We start from the raw sequence: 20,572 nt of genomic DNA, 5'->3' as shown, positions 1-20,572 counted from the left end.
CGTAGCCGACACGTCCCGGCCCTGGCACCGCGGCCGGGAGCGGCCCCGCCCGGCCCGCGGGGAGCCGGGATCCAGCCGCACGCAGGTGCCCCGGGGCAGCGCCGGGGTAACCGGGACCCGGCCCCTCCAAACTGGGGCCCGGGACAGGCGGACACAGCAGGGACGGGGCCACGCCGGCGGGCGAGACCCCCGAGCCCCCCACGGTCCCGGGCAGAGCCGGGCCCGCCCAACGTCACCGATCCCCGGGTTCCGCAGCAGCACGGCCGAGGACTGGGTCGCGCCGTGCCGGTACACGCGGCCCCGCCGGCGCCGGGCAGCCAGCCCCCGAGCCACACCGAGGGCACAGCCAGCCCCCGAGCCACACCGAGGGCACAGCCGGCCAGCCCCCGAGCCACACCGAGGGCACGGCCGGCCCCCGAGCCACACCGAGGACACAGCCGGCCCCCGGGCCACACCGAGGACACGGCCGGCCCCCGGGCCACACCGAGGGCACGGCCGGCCCCCGAGCCACACCGAGGACACGGCCGGCCCGCGAGCCACACCGAGGGCACGGCCGGCCCCCGAGCCACACCGAGGGCACGGCCGGCCCCCGAGCCACACCGAGGGCACGGCCGGCCCCCGAGCCACACCGAGGACACAGCCGGCCCCCGAGCCACACCGAGGGCACGGCCGGCCCCCGAGCCACACCGAGGGCACAGCCCGCCCGGCCCGCGCCCCCAGCACACGCGGACAGCACTGCCTTCATGCTCCAGTTTAATGGCAGCAGCAGGGCGGGCAGCGGGCAGGACCCTCTTCTCCTGGGGCAGGAGACGGCCCTGTCCCGGGCCAGCCCCGCTCCGCTGCCAGCACAGTCCCGCAGGAACGGCGCCCTGCGTGCCTCCCCGGACCCGCGTCTGCTCCCCGAGCGCCAGCGGGGACAGCGGGGCCAGGGCTGGTCCCTCGTGTCTTTCACAGTCTGTGTGGGGTGGGTGGAGGCTGGGGGGTCGCTCCTGGTGCCAGGGGGTCCCTCCGGGGGCCGGGGGGCTACAGGAAGCCCGGGAAGGCGAGCTGCAGCAGCAAGATGGTGGCCACGATGAGCCCGGCACAGAGCAGCAGCAGCAGCCAGACCGGGAGGGAGCCTGTGGGACAGGGAGGGGTCAGAGGAGGCTGCAGGGCTGCCCCCTGCACAGGAGGAGCAGAGGGGCCCCGGGGCAGCCCCCCTGCACAGGAGGAGCAGAGGGGCCCCGGGGGCAGCCCCGGACGTACGGCGGGTGGGCAGCAGGTGCAGCTTGCAGCGGCTGTCCACGGCCACGCTGAGCAGGGCGGCCTCGTGGCCCCCCAGCAGCTCCCGCCCGGGCCGGCTCTCGGGGACAAAGGCCACGTCTGTCACCACGATGCCGTGGGCCTCCTTCACGTAGTACAGCCTCTGGGGGGACACGGGAGGTGAGGGGCTGCTCGGGGCCGGCGGGGCTGCCCCCCAGCCCTGCCCCGCTCACCTGCAGCGAGAAGGCAATGTGGATGGCCACGGAGCCGGTCACCGTGCCCAGCCCCAGGAAGGTGCCCGAGTCACTGTGGGGGGAGGGCAGTGAGCGGGGGCTGCCACGGCCCCCACCCCGACCCACTGGCCCTGGGCTACCTGATGGAGAGGCAGGAGACCACCTCGGAGCCACAGGGCCGTGTCAGCAGCGGCAGGAAGGTCTTCCCATCCCACTTGGTCAGGTAGCAGGGCGGGGGGCGGCGCTCCCGCTTGTGGGGCACCTGCACCGTGTAGAGCCGCAGAGCCCCGGCACTGCCCTCCACGGCCCCAAACCTGCCACAGGGAGAGGGGCACGGGGGGGACAGGGGGCAGGTGGGGTGCAGCCCCTCACCACCACCACTGCCCCAGTCCAAACCTGGTCCCAGCCGCCTCCCTGTACAGCTGCCACCAGAGCCCAGGAGACCCCTTCCCACGGGCCCAGTAAGAACAGTGATGGGGCAGGGCAGCAGGCAGGGGTGGCCCATTCCCAGCCCCAGTGGCACCTCCCCACCTCCTGCCCCAGCCCTGATGACCATGTCCCCAGCCCCACAGCGTAGCCCCAGTCCCACAACCCAGCCCCAGTGCCCCTCCCGGTCCCCCTGCCCAGTCCCAGTGCCAACCCCAGCACCCTGAGCTGCCCCCAGCTCTACCTGCAGCTGCCCAGCACCATCCCCAGCCCTGTCCCCAGCCCCAACGCCCCTCCCTGTGCCCCTGCCCAGTCCCAGTGCCCAACCCCAGCCCCCTGAGCTGTCCCCAGCTCTACCTGCAGCTGCCCAGCCCCGTCCCCAGCCCTGTCCCCAGACCCAACGCCCCTCCCGGTCTCCCTGCCCAGTCCCAGTGCCCAACCCCAGCCCCCTGAGCTGCCCCCAGCTCTACCTGCAGCTGCCCAGCCCCGTCCCCAGCCCTCACCGGCAGGCCTGGTAGCGATAGGCCTTGTCAGGGATGCCAGGCAGGTTCTCGTGCCAGCGCAGCCCTGTCACCAGCTGGTCCTGCTGCCACACGCAGCACTGGAAGTCCCTCCCCGCGGTCACCACCTGCTGCACACAGCACAGGGGTCTGAGGCCCCTCTCCTGCAGGGCCAGGGAACCGGGGAGCCCCTGACACCCACCTTGTTGTCAGGGCCCAGTGCGATGTCCTCAATTTCCCCATCGTGGGCTCTGAACTCCAATGTCTTTTTCATGCTGGGGAACTGCAGGGGCAGAGCTGGCATGGGTGCTGGGCAGGGCCAGGCCCTGCCATGGTACCGGCCAGGTGTGGGGAGCAGCATTAGGTGACCACAGGTGCGGCCAATCCGGCCATTCCTGCCCAACACCTGCTGCCATCGGCACGGCAATGGTGGCCACTGCTCTTTTGGGTCTGTGTCAGCTCCCCTTGCCCACCCCGGCTCCCCTGTGCCTGGCCTACAGCCCACTGTGCCCACATCCACTCCCCCATGCCCCTTCTTGGCTCCTCCATCTCCCCCCAGCTCCCTCTGCCCACCCTGGGTCCCCCATGCCTGCCCTTCAATCCTGTGTGCCCACACCCATTCCCCCAAATCCCCCCAGCTCCCTCTGCCCACCCTGGGTCCCCCATGCCTGCCCTTCAATCCTGTGTGCCCACACCCATTCCCCCACATCCCCCGGCTCTGGGTGCCTGCCCTGGGTCCCCCATGCCTGCCCTTCAATCCTGTGTGCCCACACCCATTCCCCCACATCCCCCCAGTTCCATGTGCCCACCCTGGGTCCCCCATGCCTGCCCTTCAATCCTCTGTGCCCACATCCATTCCCCCACGTCCCCTGGCTCTGGGTGCCTGCCCTGGCTCACAGGCTCCCCTCCGCCCTGCCGTGCCCCAGCCCGTGTCCCGGCGGGCCGTGCCCACCTCCCAGAGGCGCAGGAAGCCGTCGGCGCCGCCGGTGGCGAGCAGGGCTCCGTCGGCGCTGAAGCGCACGGCCTTCTGCAGGGCGTCGGGGCTGAAGTCGGTGCGCACGCGCTGCAGGCTCTCCACCCGCACCTCGCGGGCCCGGCCCGGCGTGCCGCCCTGGGCCCCGCCGCTGCCGCCCCGCCGCCGCCGCGCGCCCTTGTCCCCGCTGCCTGCGGGGGACGCGGCTGGCACGGGGCTCCGAGGGGCTGCCCCTTCCCGGAGCACCCTGCAGCCCCACGGCTCCCATGCTCTGCCCCACAGCCCCCAGGCTCCTCACGTCCTGCCCCACAGCTCCCACGCCCTGCCCCACAGCCCCACAACTCCCCAGGCAGGCACTGGGGGGCCCAGGGGCTTCCAGGGCAGCATCAAAACCCCAAAGCTCCCCACGGCACCCCAGGCAGGCACAGGGGGCAGGGCGATGACAGGGATGGAGGGGTTCAGGGCAATGCTCATCCCCAAGCCACCCCACAGACCCCCAGCTCCCCCCCACTCCCTGCCCTCCAGCACCCAGGGCAGGCACAGGGTGGGCATGGGAGGTCCACAGCTGTACCCCGGCCCCAAAGCACCCCACAGCCCCCCCACTGTGGCCATAGCATCTGGGGGTGGGGGGGCACAGGGGAGCCCCAGGGCAGTGTCCCATCCCCAAAGCTCGCCATGGTACCCAGGGCAAGCACAGAGAAGAAGGTTCAGGACAAGCAGGCAGGGGTTCAAGGCAGTGCCCCATCCCCAAGCCACTCCACAAACCCCACATCCTGCCCCGTGGCACCCAAACCAGGCAAGGGGAGGGGATTCCGGGCAGGCACAGGGGAGATCCAGGGTGGGCACGGGGTTGTTCACAGAACGCCTTGTCTCCCCAACACGCTTCATCCCTCCCCACAGCATCCACGGCAGGTGGGAGGGGAATTCAGGGCCATCCCCAAGGCACCGCACAGCCCCGGGGCAAGTGCCTCACGCGAAGCAGTGTCTCACCGTCCTTCCCGGCCGTGCCCGGAGCCTCGGGCTCCTGCAGGCTGAAGCGCAGGATGTGGCAGCTGTTGTCCTGCCCGGCGGCAATGACGTCCCCGGCCAGCGCCATGGTCATGGTGGCGCGGGTCTCGGTGTCGTGGCAGTGCAGCAGCGAGGCGCTGAGCTGCCCGCCGATCTGCTCCAGCTGCAGGAAGTGCTGCGGGCGGGAGGAGCGGTCACGGCCCCGCCGCGGGGGCTCCCCGGGCCACCTGCGCCGCTGCACCGCACAGCGCGGCCCGCGCCCCCGCGCCCCTCGGGCCCCGCCGTGTCAGACCGGCCCCGCACACCCGGGCCCCGCCGTGTCAGACCGGCCCCGAGCCCCTCCGCACCGCACCCCCGCGCCCCCCGGGCCCCGCCGTGTCAGACCGGCCCCGCACACCCGGGCCCCGCACCCCTCGGGCCCCGCCGTGTCAGACCGGCCCCGCACACCCGGGCCCCGCGCCCCTCAGGCCCCGCCGTGTCAGACCGGCCCCGCACACCCGGGCCCCGCGCCCCTCGGGCCCCGCCGTGTCAGACCCCCCGGCCCTTCCGACCCCTCAGCCTCCCGCGCCCCTCTCCCCACAGCCCCGTCCCGCTCCCCCGCACCACGCCATTGCGGATGCCGGTCTTGGCGGCGCCCCCGCCGCCGGCGGTGATGGCGAGCGGCCGGCGCGGGTGCAGGCGCACGGTGTAGAGCGGGAACGGCGCCCGGTACAGCTCGGCGGGACGCCGGGGCGCCATGACACGGACGTGACGTCAGCGCGCCGTGACATCACGCGTGGTTACGTCACGCTCCGGCAACACCCGGGGGTGTGGCCAACCGGGGGGCGTGGCCTCGATGTCACGTGGGGCGGGGACAGCGGAGACGGGGGGGGGACAGCGTGGGGGGGGGGGTCAGGGACCGGGGGATCCCGGGGGGACACGGCCCCGCGTGGGACAGCGGGGACCGCCCAGTGCTGCGGGGGCACAGACCGGGGGTCCCGTGGGGTCCGGGGAGCCGCTGTTCTTCGGGAGGCTGCGACGCCGGTGCTCCAGAACCATTTATTGGAGAACACCAAACACAAAGACAGGTGACAGGGCTCCGGGGACACTCGGCACCGTGCGGGGCGCGGGCAGCCCCGGCCCCGGAGCGGTGTGTAAGGCACGTGGCTGGGCCGGGGGTCCCGCACAATGTCCCGGCCTGGAGTGGGGGGCACCGCTCCGACACCCCCAGCCGTGGTCCCAGAGCCCCGGGAGGGGCAGCCCAGCAGCCCCCCGCCGTTGCCGGGCACCCCCGTGCTGAAGGGGCCGTCAGAAGGAGGTTTCCTGCACGGCGTAGAGCGGGGCGCCGGCGCTGCGCACGTAGCCCTGTCCCTCGTCCGCGGGGCCCGGGGGGGACAGCCCGTTGGGCACCCCCTGGCTCTTCTCCGTGCTGTCCCCGTGGCCGGGGGCCTGTGGGGACACAGGGGGGCGGGGGAGGCAGCAGGGGCAGGGGGGTACCCCCCCGTCCCCCCCCGCCCCCGGGGTGCCGGGGGTCCGTCCCTCACCTGGGCAGGGTCGGCCCCCCCGCAGCAGAGCCAGTGGCGGATTTTGGGGGGCAGGCAGCAGAGCAGCCAGGGCAGCACGGGGGAGATGGTGCGGGGGTCCAGGGCCGCGGCCGGCGTGGGGCCTGGGGGGGCAGGGCCGTGAGCGGGGCAGGGGCACGGCGGCAGCCCCCCGGCACCCCACACTCACCGGTGAGCAGGCTGACCAGGACCCCCACCAGGATGACGGTGGTGGAGTTGTGGGCACTGTACCACATGTAGGACAGGCTGTAGAAGCGCTGCAGCCCCGTGGGGCTGGGGGACACGGGGTCAGCAGGAGGGGCAGGGCACACCCCACACACTGCACACCCACCCCAGACCCTGCACACCCTGCACACCCACCCCACACACTGCACACCCACCCCACATCCTGCACACCCTGCAGACACATCCCACATCCTGCACACCCTGCACACCCACCCCCCACCCCGCACACCCACCCCAGACCCTGCACACCCTGCACACCCATCCCACACCTTGCACACCCACCTTGCACACCCACCCCACATCCTGCACACCCTGCACACCCTGCACACCCACCCCACACACCCACCCCACACCCCGCACGCCCAGCCCCTGCGCCCCCTCCCAGCGCTCACCTGGGGGGCGGTGCTGACGTGGGGGGCAGCAGCGTGGTGGCCAGGGCCGTGCTGAGGTTGCCCAGGGTGGGGAGCGCTGTGCTGTTGGCCGGGGGGACGCCCCCGGCCCCCGCAGTGCTCTGCAGGAAGCTGCCGATGCCGATCCAGAACGCCATGGCCAGCCCGGCCAGCAGCCCCACGACGGCTCCCTGCCATGGGGGACAGAGGAGGGCGCTGGCCCCGTGCCAACTCGGGGTGCCCCACGGCTCCCCACAGAGCCGCACGGGGCGGGGGACGCTGGCCGGATGGGGACACTCACGGTGGGGTTGGCGCAGGGGAAGAACATGCCGAGGCAGAAGAGCCCCAGGAGCGGGCCCCCCACCATGCCGAAGATGCTGATGGCTGCCTGCGGGGACACGGCTTTCAGCACCAGCCCCGTGCCCTCGGGACCCCCGGGGGTCCCTCACCCCTCCTGGGGTGCCAGAGCTGGGGTCCCTCACCCCTTCTGGGGCGCCACAGCCCCTGCCTACCTGCAGCACGGGTCCCAGCATGGAGGACACGTACGCCATCCCCAGGCAGAGCAGCCCATACCCGAGAGCTGGGGAGGCAGCGGGGTGTCACGGCAGTGCTGGGGACCCCCCCAGCGCGCCAGCCCCACGGCTGCCCCCCGGCCACCCCCCATCCTCACCCAGCAGCTTGGAGAGCAGCGTGGCCCGCGACTCCGACAGCCCGGGGAGGTGCGGCCGCACCAGGTCCTCCATGGTCACCGTGGCCAGCGAGTTGAAGGCGGAGGAGATGGTGCTGGGGAGGAGAGGGAGCGGGAGGGGGCTCGGCCGGGACACCTGGGCACACCTGAGGCACCGCCCCAGGGCCGGCACTCACCTGAGGGCGCCGCTGAAGAGGCAGGCGACAAAGAGCCCGGGCAGCCCCGGCAGGTCCCGCAGCACGTCCATCACGAAGAACAGCACCAGCTGCGGCGGGAGGTCAGTGCAGGGCTCGGGGCAGCAGGGGAGGCACGGGAGGGGCTCTCAACCCACCTGGTCAGAGGAGGTAGGGCGCTGGCCGGGCGCCAGCGGGTGCTCCAGGTCGTAGACGAACATGACGAGGCCCGTGAGGCAGCTGAGGCAGAGCACGATCTGCTGGCAGGGGAACACGGCGTAGCAGGAGCTGCGGGGCCGTGGGGCGGTCAGAGCGGGGCGCTGGCGGGGCCCACCCCGGCTGCGGGGAGCCCAGCCCAGCCCCACTCACAGCTTGGCCTCGCGCTCGCTGCGGGCGCAGAGGTAGCGCTGCACCTGCGCCTGGTTCACCCCGTACAGCGACAGCATCATGAAGATCCCGCCCACAGACAGCGACCAGAAGGTGTGGCGCTCCAGGGGGCTGGGGTCCAGGCTGCGGGGAGCACCAGGGGGTCATGCTCAGGGTCCTCACTGCCACCCCACACCCCACGGGAAAGAGGGGGGCCACACCACCACTGCAGGGTCCCATTCCCCCTGTCCAGGCTGCCCCAGGTGTCCCCAGGCAGGACAGGGGGTCCCAGGAGCCAGGGTCCCTCTCCCCCAGCCCAGCTGCCCCGGGTGTCCCCAGGCAGGACAGGGGGTCCCAAGAGCCAGGATCCCTCTCCCCCAGCCCAGCTGCCCCGGGTGTCCCCAGAGCAGGACAGGGGGTCCCAGGAGCCAGGGTCCCTCTCCCCCTGTCCAGGCTGCCCCCAGGTGTCCCCAGGCAGGACAGGGGGTCCCAGGAGCCAGGATCCCTCTCCCCCTGTCCAGGCTGCCCCCAGGTGTCCCCAGGCAGGACAGGGGGTCCCAGGAGCCAGGATCCCTCTCCCCCAGCCCACCTGTCCCGGGTGTCCCCAGGCAGGACAGGGGGTCCCAGGAGCCAGGGTCCCTCTCCCCCAGCCCAGCTGCCCTGGGTGTCCCCAGAGCAGGACAGGGGGTCCCAGGAGCCAGGGTCCCTCTCCCCCTGTCCAGGCTGCCCCCAAGTGTCCCCAGAGCAGGACAGATGGTCCCAGGAGCCAGAGCCCCTCTCCCCCAGCCCAGCTGCCCCGGGTGTCCCCAGGCAGGACAGCGGGTCCCAGCAGGTGACTCACTCGATGCCGGCGATCTTGCCCTCCTGCTCGGCCACGCGCCACACACGGGCCATGCCCCCCACCCGCCAGGCGCCCACCACGATGACGGCCACCTGCCCCGCCAGCATCACCAGCGTCTGGAACACATCTGTCCAGATGACGGCCTTCAGGCCACCCTGGTGGGGACACAGGACGCCCGTCAGCACAGGGTGACAGCGCTCAGCGGGCACAGGGGACACAGGGGGCACAGGGAGCAGGGACTCACCAGTGTAGTGTAGAGTGTGCAGACCAGCCCCATGGTCAGCACCGCGCTCCAGAGGTCAAAGCCTGTCACTGGAGGGGGCAGAGGGCATTACTGGGGTGAGGGGCAGCACCCCCGGCACGGCCCCCCGCCCGTCCCCATCGTACCTGCGTTGAGGGCCAGCGCGGGCGCGTAGAGCACCACCCCCATGTAGATGACCTGCGGGGAGGGAGAGCAGCGCTGAGCCCTGCCCAGCCCCCAGACTCGGCAGCCCCACGCCCCCAGCCCCACCCACCATCTGGAAGATGAAGGTGATGGTGCCGAACACCCGCACGGTCTTGTTGAAGCGCAGCTCCAGGTACTGCCAGGAGAGAGGGCAGGGCACCTGACTGCAGGGTGCTCTGTGCTCCCCACAGCCCCCTGCCCTCCAATGTCTCCTCTGCCCTCTCCGTGTCCCCAGTCCCCTCCCGTGTCCCCTCTGCCCTCCCATGTCCCCGTGCCCTCTCCGTGTCCCCCTGCCCTCCCCGTGTCCCCCCTGCCCTCCCCGTGTCCCCCCTGCCCTCCTGTGTCCCCTCTGCCCTCCTGTGTCCCCCCTTCCCTCCCCGTGTCCCCTCTGCCCTCCTGTGTCCCCCCTTCCCTCCCCATGTCCCCTCTGCCCTCCCGTGTTCCCCCTGCCTTCTCTGTGTCCTCTCTGCTCTCCCTGTGTCCCCTCTGCCCTCCCCAAATCCCATCTGCCCTCCTGTGTCCCCTCTGCCCTCCCCATATCCCATCTGCCCTCCCATGTCCCCCCTGCCCTCCCCATGTCCCCCCTTCCCTCTCCATGTCCCCTCTGCCCTCCCGTGTCCCCCCTCTGCTCTCCCTGTGTCCCCCCTCTGCTCTCCCCGTGTCCCCCCTCTGCTCTCCCCGTGTCCCCCCTGCCCTCCCCATGTCCCCCCTTCCCTCTCCATGTCCCCCCTGCCCTCCCATGTCCCCGTTCCCTCCCCCTGTCCCCTGCTCACCTCGTAGGTGCTGGTGATGCGCAGCCGGTAGAAGACGGGGATGAAGATGTGCGCGGGGATGAGCAGCCCCAGGAGGTAGGAGCAGCCCAGGAACCAGTACTCGGTGCCGAAGCGGTAGATCTCGGCGGGCACGCCCAGGATGGCCACGGCCGACTGGAAGGAGGCCAGCAGCGACAGGGCCACGGGCAGGCAGCCCATGTCACGGTTGGCCAGCAGGAACTCCTGCACCGTGCGCTGCCGGTCGCCGCTCAGCGCGTAGAAGATCCCGATGGCCGAGGAGAGCACGAGCAGCAGAGCGAAGATGCTGTAGTCGATGGCCGTGAACTCCATGCCGAGCGTGTCCCGGCGCCGCCGCCGCGCCGCCGCTGCCCCGCCGCCCGCGCCCCGCCGGCCTCATGGGCGCACCTGAGCCCGGCAGCGCGTCCCGAGCGGCACCGGCCCGGCCCTGCCAGCTGCAGGAGGGACGTGTCAGTGCTGCGGGGACCTTCGCTCGCTCTGCTCAGCCTAAGGCAGCCAGAGCGGGGAAAAACGGCCCGGCCCTCCTCCTCCTCCTCCTCCTCCCTCTGGGCCGGGCTTGTCCCCCCCGGGCCACCCCACCTGCCCCGCTGAAGGAAACTGGAGAGTCTTCAAAGAGCACCAAGACAATGGCTGCAAAAACAGTCCCACCCGGGCCCCCCGCAGCACCGGCACCGCCAGTCCCGGCGGAACGGGCCAAGCTCAACACAGCCGCCTCCGGTGCGGGACAGCCCCGGTCCCACCCGAGCCAAAGCCAACACGACCATCCCCGGAGCCGAACAGCCTCGAGCCCGCAGCGCCACTCCCACCGAGCCAAACCCAACCTGGCCCAACCACCCCAGCACTGCACGGCCCCACCAAACCCGGCAGCACCGGTCCCGCCAGCACCAAAGGCAAGCCAGCCCAACCACCCCAGCAGCCCAGGGCCCTGCCAGAACTGCCCCGGCGCAGAGGGACGGACGGGGGGCAGCTGGCAGGCTCAGGGCAGCAGCCAGGTGGAGCAGACACCTGAGCATCTGCCCTAACCCTGTGCTCTGATCCCCCAGAGCCCCCTGTGCTCTGCCCCCGGCCTGGCTCCCGAGGAGCAGGAGAGGACAGCCGGGCACACTGCTGCCCCTGCCTGCCCCCACAGCCAGAGGACACCCAGAGGACTGTGGCTGCGGGCACCTTGGAGCAGCAGGTGCCACAGGGCTGTGGGTATCCCCCGTCCTGGCCTGGGAGGGGGTGCAGGCTGTGGGGGACCCTCTGTTCCCAGCAGGGCAGTGTTAGGGGTACAGGGAGGACAAGTCTGGAGCGGGGGCAGCAGCCAGGGAGTGGCACAGTGCCCACCGTGGTGCCATCGTGATCCCTGGAGGAATGCTTGCCTGGGAATGCTCGGTGGGATTAGGCTGAGCCCCTGCCGGCAGCCCTGGCACAGCCTGCCCGGACCTGCCTGCCGCCACGGGGCCGGGGCAGCAGAGCTGGCACGGGGCTCTGAGCACCAGCAGTGCCTGGGTGGGGAATGGGGTGAGAGGGCAGCGTGACAGCCCCGGCCTGTCCCTGACCAGGACAGGCCCCACGTGCAGCAGCTCATGGCCAGGGTCCAAGGTCACTCCCCGCGTTCCCCGGTGCAGACTAAACACGGGCGGTCCCGGCACAGCCCCAGCCCCCTGCACGGCCCTGGCCCAAGGCTCCCGTGCCCCACAGACCCCTCGGTGCCCCCGCCGCCTCCAGCCCTGGTGTCCCCACAGCCCCTCCCCTGGTGACCCCAAACCCTGCTGCCCCTCACCCAGACGGTCCCAGAGTGTGCCCCACAGAACGCAGCAGTGCCAGCCCCGGGCCCGCTCTCCCGGCCCCAGGGTGTCCCGGTCCCAGCATGGTGAACCCGCTGCCCTGTCCCTGCCTGCCCCGGTGCCCCGCTCCTCACGCTCCATCACAGCCTTCCTGTCACCCCGTGCCCTCAGGGACCCGGCGTTGTCCCCGGTGCCCTCCCTCATCCCGGGGCTCTCAGGGGCTCTACTCGCCTTCCCCGTTGTCCCCGGTGTCCGCGGTGTCCCTAACACGGGGCTCCGCTCCCTGTCCTCGGTGCCCCCATCCCGGGGCTCTGCTCCCCGTCCCCGATGTCCCCATCCCGGGGTTCTGCTCCCCGTCCCCGGTGTCGCCAGCGCCCCCATCCCGGGAGCCCCGGTCCCCGCTGCCCGCAGAGCGCGCGGTCCCGGTGGCGGGAGGCGGCGGTGACCTTGCCCCGGCGGCCCCGGTGCGACACTCACCGGCGGCGGCAGCACTCTGCCCATGTGCCGCCGCAGCCGGGGCGCGCCGGGATGACGGCGGGGCAGGCGGGGCCGCTTCCGCCCGCCCGCCGCTGACGGCATCACCGCGGGCCCGCGCGAGGCTCCGCTCCGCTCCGGTCCCCGTCCCCATCCCTATCCCCGGCCCCGCCGCCGCCTCCCCCCGCCCGCCGCTGACGGCATCACCGCGGGCCCGCGCGGGGCTCCGCTCCCGGTCCCGGTCCCGCTCCCGGTCCCGGTCCCGCTCCCGGTCCCGGTCCCCATCCCCGCGCGCTCCGCCCTCGGGCGGTCACCGCGCCCCGGTGCCCGCGCTGCGGGAGGTCCTCTGTGGCCCGGCTCCGGTCCAGAGGGCGCCCGGTCTGTGCCGGTGGGGGGGGGGGAACGGGCACGGAGCTGCCGCCGCCCGCTCGGGCTCCGCCGGTGGCGCGGGGATGCGCGGGGCCGTGCGCGGGTTCGCGCTGCTGCTGCTGCCGCTGCTGCTGCCCCGGGCCGCCCGCGGGGCCGCGGTGAGCACGGGGAACGGGGCCACGGAAACGAGGGGAGGGTCGGAAACGGGGGGCTCCGGTGGGCACAGAATGTCACGGATCAGGGGTGCCGAGAGGTCAGGGAGTGCCCGGTTCGGGAGGTCCCGGGGGAAACCGAGGGTCGGTGAGTCCCCGATCGGGGGTGTCCTGAGGTCGGGGGTGCCCGGGCGTCAGTGAAGTCGTGGGTTGCCCTAAGGCCGGGGAGGTTCTCCTTCTCCGGGGAGCGGCGGTACCGGGGCTTCGGGTCACGCCCGGGGGTCGGGGATGGCCGGGGGTGGCGGGATGCTCGGCAGTCGGGGGCTGCCCCTGTGCCATGCCCCCTCGATCCCGGGGGAGGCTGCCCATGCCCCCTCCACCTCCCCAGGTGTGCGGGCTCTGCCCGGGGCCGCCGCGGAACGGCTCCATCGTGGCCCGGTTCTGTGAGTCCCGGCACGACACCGAGAGCGACGGGCGCTGCTGCCGGGAGCGGGGCCCGTCCCCGGGGCGGCTTCTGGGGTACGGGGGGCCCGGGGGAGGACGGGCATGCCCAGGCTGGGGGCTAATCTGGGGCGCTGGGGGTCGGGGGCTGCGTGAAGGGGGACGGAGGGTGCCGGGATGGGGTTTTGGGTTCACAGCGGTGCCAGGGGAGTGGCGGGGCTGGGGAATGCCTGGGTGCAGCATCCTGGGTGGTGGTGCGGGGCGCCAGGTACAGTGTGGGGCGGAGATGGGGGTCACAAGGGCCTTAGGGGAAAGTGTGGGGGACAGGCATGCTACTGTGTCCCCAAACACTGCCCCTTCCCAGGCTGGACCTGAGCAACTGCTCCCTGCAGAGTGTTCCCCCGGGACTGGCCGAGGCCACCGCTGCCATCTTCCTGTGAGTTCCCCCCGCCCTGCCCCTGCAAGGAGCTGGGCCCGGCTGGCAGAGGGGGTTGGGGCAGGGTTGGTGGGACATTCCTGTGGGCCCAGGCCAGCACAACCGTGCCCTGCTGGTCCCAGGGGCACTGGCTGCTCCCTGCCCTCGTGGCTGTCAGTAACAGTCCACAGGGTGTGACCAAACAGAAACCGCCCCCGTTTTTGGACGGGGAGCCCTGGAACCTGTCTGTCCAGGCAGCCTCACCCCTGAGCCCAGTGGGAACAAGGGACAAATTCTTCTGGAGCTGTCATAGTGCACATTGTCACAGGACAGCCAGTGGGGGCCTGTGCTGACACATGAGACGAGCCACATGGTCACATCTTGGCTTTTGCCACAGTCCCACGGTGTCCTCATCCCCGGGTTGGAGAGGCAGGAGTCAGGCAGGTGCCACGTCCAGGGCGCTGGCAGGGCTCAGGGCTCAGTGTCCAGATGAGCCCAGTGAGCCGTGCTGGCCCTAGGGCAGGGTGACACCTCAGCTCATCAGTGTTTTTGTTAATGACCAAGCTGTCCCTCACGTTGGCACCTCAGCTCATCGGTGTTTTTGTTAATGACCAAGCTGTCCCTCACCGTGACACCTCAGCTCGTCAGTGCTTTTGTTAATGACCAAGCGCTCCCTCAGCAGCTCCACAGAGACCTTTGAGCCCTGCAGGGCTGCAGGGCTGCACTCCCAGGCCTCGGGTGGTCAGCGGGGTGCGGGGGGCATGGGAACCACCTGAGTTCAGCGCGGTGCCGGGGGTACCCCCGGTGCCTGCCAGCCCGGGGTGCAGGGTGGCACTGAGGCTCCGTGTGCTCGCAGGGACCTGACTGAGAACCCGCTGACAGCTGTCCCCAGTGCTTCCTTCCGGGGCTTCACCCAGCTGCAGAGCCTGTGAGTGCCGGGGGGGCGGGCGGGGGTCCCTGCGGTGCCCGTGCTGAGCTGTGCCCGCAGCGCGGTGCCGCCGGCGCTGGAGTGTCCGGGCGGGAGTGACACCTGGCAGGACGTGACAGTGGACAGGAGCAGCCGGCTGTGCCAGACACAGAGGAACCCCTGCAACAGCTCCGTGCAGCTCGGTACAGTGTGGGAGTGGCCCTGGGGGCACGGGCTGGCACCGGGGTCCGGCCTCGGCGCCTGACCCCCTGCTCTGCCCTGCCAGCCTGGCCATGTCCTGAAAACTCTGTGTGCGCCCCCGACGGCCCCGGCCTCGTCCAGTGCCTCTGTGACAGTCCCTTCCATGGCTACAAGTGCCTGCGTGAGGTGAGTGCCTGTGGGACTGCCCCTGGCTCTGGCTGGGGCTGCAGGGAGCCTCGTGCTCACTCCTGGTCCCGGGCAGGACACGTTCCCCATGCTGCTCTTCGGAGGAATCCTGGGCGCTGCCACCGTGTCCCTGTCCCTGCTGCTGTGGGGCACCCAGCGGAGGAAGGCCAAGAGCCCCTGAGCAGGGCAGGAGGCCGTGCCTGGGCTGGAAGCTCTGGGGCTCAATAAAGCTGCAGGTCCTCACTGTGTGTCCGTCTGCTTCCTTCCTGGGGGAAGGGTGGGTGCAAATTCCCACTGTTATAGACACATATTATAATAGTGCCCTTTTGCGAATATTAAAGTGGGTTTATAGGGGTAGTGTTAAAGTAACTTTGTTATAAAGATATAGTTTTTACTTCTGTTATTAATTAGTAGTGAAATAGCTGATATCAGTGTGCTTGTGTTAAAATGCCTGCTGGGATGGGATTACATCCAATGCACACAGGATGAGGACACCTGTACAGATCTGCCAGCCATCAGCACTCACCGTCTGAGGACAGACTGGACCAAGGCCCAGAAACTGGAAGCGATAAAGAAAAGGAGCCAAAATCACAGCCAAGAAACACAAGTGCCCCAAAAAAGCAGATCAGAGGAGGGGCCATGTAAAATAGTTCCTGGAAAATGTAAACTAGTTTATGGATATGCATAAGGGTCTATGAATATGCAACAGGCTGATGTAATTAAAAGGTATTTAAAGGGTATTCTCGAAGATAAGAGGCTGCTCTTGGCTGAGTGCCAAAATGCGCCGGCTGTATTAACCTTTGCTTTATGGTATGTATCTCCTTTTATCCTTTATTACACTTTAAAAATTTCCATAGGAGAGTGAACCTGTGTTTCACAGCATCCTCCCCGCTCCGGCTGCGTTCGGGCCCACGCGCGGAGGGGGGCGGCGGAGCGTCCGCGCTGGGACCTTCCCGCCCGCGGTCACCGCTGCAACCGTGGGGAACGGCGACGGACCGGGAGGCAGCGGGGCTCCGAAAACGGGAGGGGGGAAGAACGCGGCGGTGTCAGTAGTTTAAAATCGCTCTACACTTCGGATCTGTCATTAACCAGCGAGACCAGGGGAGAGCGCGAACGCAGTCCCCCACTACCACAAATTATGCAGTCGAGTTTCCCGCATTTGGGGAAATCGCAGGGGTCAGCACACCCGGAGTGCAAGGGATGAGCCTCGCCCTGGGAAAACCACCTGCCTGATCATGGTGTCTCCCCTGCCAGGTAAGTATGCCCGACACCGCACCCCGCCCGCCGGCCCCGCCCGCCGCACGCCCCGACAACACACGACCAGCCCCGCCCCGGCCCCGCTCCCGCCCGGCCCCGCGCTGCGGCCCGGCCCGCACGGCCCGGCACGGCCCGGCCCGAGCAGCGCCCGCGGACGCGCCGGGACAGCGCGGGCTTGGCGCGGGACGGGGCCCGGCATGCCGCGCGGCGCTCGCAAATCTGCATGGACACGCCCATCTCCCCGCTCGCCCCGCCCCCGCCGCTCTCGCCCCGCCCGGGCCGGGAGCCCCGAGAGCCGCGGGGCCGCTGCCCCGGGCCGGGCTCTGTTCCCGGCCGGTGCCCAAGGGCTCGGTGCCGCCGTCTCCCGCTGCCGGAGTTTCCTTCTACCCGGGCACTGCTCGGTGCTGCCGTGCTCCGCCCGGTGTCTCCGGTCCGCACCGCCCGCTCCTCCCGGGTCTCTCTTTGCCCTCGGACAAACGATCGGCCGGGCGGGAGAATCGGTGGGACACCGGTTCGGTCTGCCGGCACCGATGAACAGCTGGAAATCGGCAGAGTTCCGTTCAAACCTGAGCTATCATTTCCCACTCTGAGCCTGGTTTTCCCGCTCCGGGGCACAGGAAGGGCGGCTGGCTCTGTTCACCCGCAGGGCTGCGAGAGAAGCGTCTGCCACACCCGGCCCCAAAGGGCGTCCGTCTGTCACACCTGGCCCCAAGGGCGTCCGTCTGTCCCACCTGGCCCCAAAGGGCGTCCGTCTGTCCCACCTGGCCCCAAAGGGCGTCCGTCTGTCCCACCTGGCCCCAAAGGGCGTCCGTCTGTCACACCCGGCCCCAAAAGGAGTCTGTCTGTCACACCCGGCCCCAAAGGGAATCCGTCTGTCACACTCAGCCCCAAAGGGCGTCTGTCTGTCACACCCAGCTTCAGCTCAGCCTCCGGGGGACTCTCGTTCCTCTCCTGCCCCAGGGCCCCCAAAGCCCAAACCAGGGGTGTGAGGGCACCTGGATGTAGGAATGTGCTCTCTGGTGAGGGAGGGATTCAATTATTCCTTGTCTGTTTAAAAAGGCAAAAAGCCCAGAAGTTTCTCTCCCCATAGACACCTCGTAGGACCTTTAAGACTTCAGCTCAAAGCTAAGGTTACCTAATGAGACAAAGGCTAAAAAGTCTCACTTAGGTAATTCACTAGAAAAAGAAGAGAACGAAGGAAATAATTGCTTTTGTGGGGTATTTTAGCAGGAGCAGGAACCTCTTGCCCCTGTGTTATAAATAAGAAGCTTGACTAGGCCAATATTCAAGCAACAATCAATTTATTAATTAATGATGGTAAAGTATGAGCAAAACAGCGCTGGGTACAGTGGAAGCAGTTTTCCCTCCAACTGCACCCCAATATTTGGGCTTACAGGTATTTGTAGGGGTACTCAGAAGCTCTCTCAGCAGTTTCTATTTCTACTTGTTTACGTCACAATTCTATGCACTACTGTGATTTAGTTTTTCTCAGGATGCGTCCCAAAAAAAGGAGGACTCCTAGATGGTGGTGGCAGCCTCTGAGATGTTGGTCCAGTTTCCACAAGAGCAATGATGAATCCCATCTGGTGAAGTCCAGCTCCCCAGATGTGGGTCCCCCTTTTTAATTACAATGACTATAAATCTCACAACAGAGATGTCCAGCTTCCCTTGGTGAAGCTGTAAATCCTTGAGATGATGTCCATCTTCCCTTCTCAAGCTGTTTTTCTCAGTTTTGTTAAGGAGTGAGATAAGCACATTTCCTTTCTATATATTCCAAAGCTATAGTTTCAAGGATACAAACAATATTTTAAAATTATACTTTAAAAGGTTATTATTGCAGCACACTTTAAGGCCTGACTACAAGCAAAGAGCACCCTCCTGAATGCTGTAATTCAAATGCTCCTAAATCAATCCAGGTTAATTACAAACTAATGCTAGGTTCAAAGGCCTTTTTCCATGCTTTACTTTCCTCAGTTATTATTAGAATTCACAGCTGTCCCATGGTCAGTGTCCACACATATCACAATCACAAATACACACATTTCCTTTCTGTGCCAGACACGAAACACAGCTTTGTATTTCACACCTGGCTCAGTTTTCTCTGTAAGAGCTTTGTTATTTTGCCCTTTATTCAACCTTTTTCTGTTTCCAACACTACCTCAGAAGCCATCCTGCTAATTTTATGCCGTTGGTGGTAGCTGAGCTTTCTCTAGTGGAATAAATTCTCTGAGAGCTCCTAAGACCTCGCTCAAAGAGAAACCCTAAAGCTTTCCCTGGGTGAACGGGCAGAGCTGCACTTCCCATGCCTTTTCCAGGGGAATATGCACCCTGCCCAGAGTCCTTTGGGAAAGTTAATTGTGCATTCACCTTGGAAAAGTTAATTGTGTGTTTACTTTGGGAAGGTTAATTGTGCGTCACCTTGGAGAAGTTAATTGTGCATTCACTTTGGGAAAGTTAATTGTGCATTCACTTTGGGAAAGTTAATTGTGCGTTTACCTTGCCCAGCAAACCCCGCCCGAGCCGTGGCAAAGGGCACTGGGGCCGTGGGGAAGCCATGGGCTCCTTCTGCATTCCCAGTCCCGAATTCCATGGGATGTCCGAGGGATTTCCTGCCCTGAGGGATTTCCTTCTCTGAGGAGTTCCTGCCCTGAGGGATTTCCTCCCGCTGCAGGAACAACACCAACCTTTTACTCCAAGGTCCCTCACAGCCAGTAACTTCAGAGCAGGATATTCCAGTGTCCACTAGAAAATCCAGGGCTCCATTCCTGGCTCAAGTGCACCCAAAGGATTCAGGGAGACAGGAGATGCCTGCAGTCCCCTTCAGCCCTGCCCAGCTTCCTCCCCTTCTGCTTTTCCCTCGTGTCCGTGCTCAGCCCGTCCTGCCTGCAGCCCCCGCTGCGATATTTGGGATATTTGGGTGTCATTGGGGGTCATTGGGGGACCACTGGAGAAAAGACCCCCCTGTCTAAAATCTCAGGATTTGTAAGAGACACTTACACGAAGGCCCTGAGGCCTGAGAGCATTGCTCAGCTATTCTTTTCACAGGTGTGTTTGCTGCATGCTACACTGAGCCCGATGAGAAGAAGAAGAGGGCACTGCGCCCTTTTTGCAAGAACAGCCTTGGAAGCTGTCCCACCTCTCGGCCTGGCTGGACTTCTCCTGAGCTTTTGGGTGGTCCCCCACAGAAGACCCCTCTCACTCGTTTGAACCACCGTGACAGACAGACTGAGCTGTAAGAAGCCTCTCCATCTGGGACAGAGACATAAAACCCCCATGTGAAAATGCCCTTTCCAAGGAGTGGGACTGACACCCCGAACCCAGGGAGGTGTGTGGGGTTGTTTGCCTGCAGGTTGTGACCACTGGAGCACAAAGACATGGGCTCTTGCTTACTGCTGAGAACATGGACTACCTGTTACATCTGTTCCTTACTGTATCTGTTCCCAACCCCCCCAATTACCAATAGACTTATCACAATAAAAACCTCTGAGTTAGCTAGAGACGTAACAGGCAGATCCTCGACTGGACTGGACCAAAGGACTTCATCTCTACGTTTGGTAGCTATATCCCTACCCCCCTCTTTTCTCTCCCTTTCTCTATCTTTTTCTCTCTCTTAATCCCTCCATTGCATTTTGCTGTGGTCATTCAATAAAGGTGCATTTGTTTTAAATATCATTGCAAACCCTCTTGTACCGTGTCGGTTCTTTTTTGCACCCTGAGATCAATCCACAAACCATCACAAACCCATTTGTAAAGATGGCTCATGACACACAGAATTGGTCATTTCTGTTCCTGGCACAGATTTGGTCATTTCTGCCCCTGGCACAGATTTGGTCATTTCTGCCCCTGGCACAGATTTGGTCATTTCTGCCCCTGGCACAGATTTGGTCATTTCTTGTGGCTCTTCTCCTTCCCTTGCTCTTCCTCCCGCGGCTGCGGGCACCCCCTGGGCAATCCCCATCCTCTCTGCCCCCCGTCCTTCCGGCAGTTTCCATCCCAGAGCTGGCACGGAGCGCGAGCAGCACCGTGTGAGACAGCGCCGAGCCGGCTTCCCGTGCCGGGTCAGGTCCAATCGGGATCTGGGTCCGTTCAGGATTGGGATCCATTCGGGGTCTGGTTCTGTTTGGGATCTGGATGCGTTCGGGATCTGGGTCCATTAATGGACTGGATCCGTTTGGGTCAGGATCCGTTCGGGATCCGGTTCCATTCGTCAGTGGAATGCATTAGGGTCGGGTTCCGTTCGGCCACAGGATCCATTCGGGGTCTGGATCCATTCGGGATGGGGTTCCGTTCCAGATGGGAATCCGTGCGAGATCTGGTTCCGTTCCGGGTCCGGTTCCGTTCCAAGTCCAGTTCCGTTCCGGGTCCGGTTCCGTTCGGGATCTGGTTCCGTTCCGGTCCGGTTCCGTTCCGGATCTGGTTCCGTTCCGGTCCGGTTCCGTTCGGGATCTGGTTCCGTTCCGGTCCGGTTCCGTTCCGGATCTGGTTCCGTTCCGGGTCCGGTTCCGTTCGGGAGGATCCGGACGCTCCCGGGCCGGGCGGGGGGCGCTCCGCCGCGCCGCC

The 20,572-nt window shown here is 67.1% G+C and overlaps 3 protein-coding genes across 4 annotated transcripts; 1 reads left to right on the top strand and 2 right to left on the bottom strand.

The window, feature by feature from the left end:
- Positions 1-752: 752 nt before the first annotated feature.
- Positions 753-5,128, bottom strand: PREB (prolactin regulatory element binding). Of its 2 annotated transcripts, none has more exons than XM_084203286.1 (9): positions 4,986-5,128; positions 4,365-4,557; positions 3,354-3,565; positions 2,604-2,684; positions 2,405-2,532; positions 1,616-1,789; positions 1,476-1,548; positions 1,246-1,405; positions 753-1,118 (listed from the first exon to the last, which is right to left on the bottom strand). In XM_084203286.1, the coding sequence occupies exons 1-9, from the start codon at positions 5,118-5,120 to the stop codon at positions 1,024-1,026; spliced, it is 1,251 nt and encodes a 416-aa protein (XP_084059412.1). In that variant the 5' UTR covers positions 5,121-5,128; the 3' UTR covers positions 753-1,023. The 2 variants fall into 2 exon arrangements, with proteins under 2 accessions (XP_084059412.1, XP_084059413.1); XM_084203287.1 differs by having other exon boundaries at positions 2,405-2,529.
- Positions 5,129-5,532: 404 nt separating this feature from the next.
- SLC5A6 (solute carrier family 5 member 6) lies at positions 5,533-12,131 on the bottom strand. The gene is made up of 16 exons (XM_084202853.1): positions 12,088-12,131; positions 9,824-10,275; positions 9,121-9,186; positions 8,993-9,044; positions 8,850-8,917; positions 8,606-8,760; positions 7,768-7,908; positions 7,557-7,686; positions 7,402-7,490; positions 7,208-7,320; positions 7,050-7,117; positions 6,839-6,925; positions 6,541-6,728; positions 6,093-6,196; positions 5,906-6,027; positions 5,533-5,810 (listed from the first exon to the last, which is right to left on the bottom strand). Exons 2-16 carry the CDS (start codon positions 10,151-10,153, stop codon positions 5,670-5,672), a joined length of 1,854 nt encoding a protein of 617 aa, XP_084058979.1. The 5' UTR covers positions 10,154-10,275; positions 12,088-12,131; the 3' UTR covers positions 5,533-5,669.
- Positions 12,132-12,190: 59 nt separating this feature from the next.
- On the top strand, positions 12,191-14,989 carry ATRAID (all-trans retinoic acid induced differentiation factor). The gene is made up of 7 exons (XM_084202028.1): positions 12,191-12,611; positions 12,994-13,124; positions 13,411-13,482; positions 14,318-14,389; positions 14,450-14,571; positions 14,655-14,755; positions 14,832-14,989. Exons 1-7 carry the CDS (start codon positions 12,537-12,539, stop codon positions 14,934-14,936), a joined length of 678 nt encoding a protein of 225 aa, XP_084058154.1. The 5' UTR covers positions 12,191-12,536; the 3' UTR covers positions 14,937-14,989.
- Positions 14,990-20,572: the final 5,583 nt, after the last annotated feature.

The sequence above is a fragment of the Fringilla coelebs genome (genome assembly GCF_963513975.1).
Source record: "Fringilla coelebs genome assembly, chromosome: 3".
Taxonomy (NCBI): Eukaryota; Metazoa; Chordata; class Aves; order Passeriformes; family Fringillidae; genus Fringilla; species Fringilla coelebs.
This window is presented reverse-complemented; position numbering and strand designations above follow the sequence as displayed.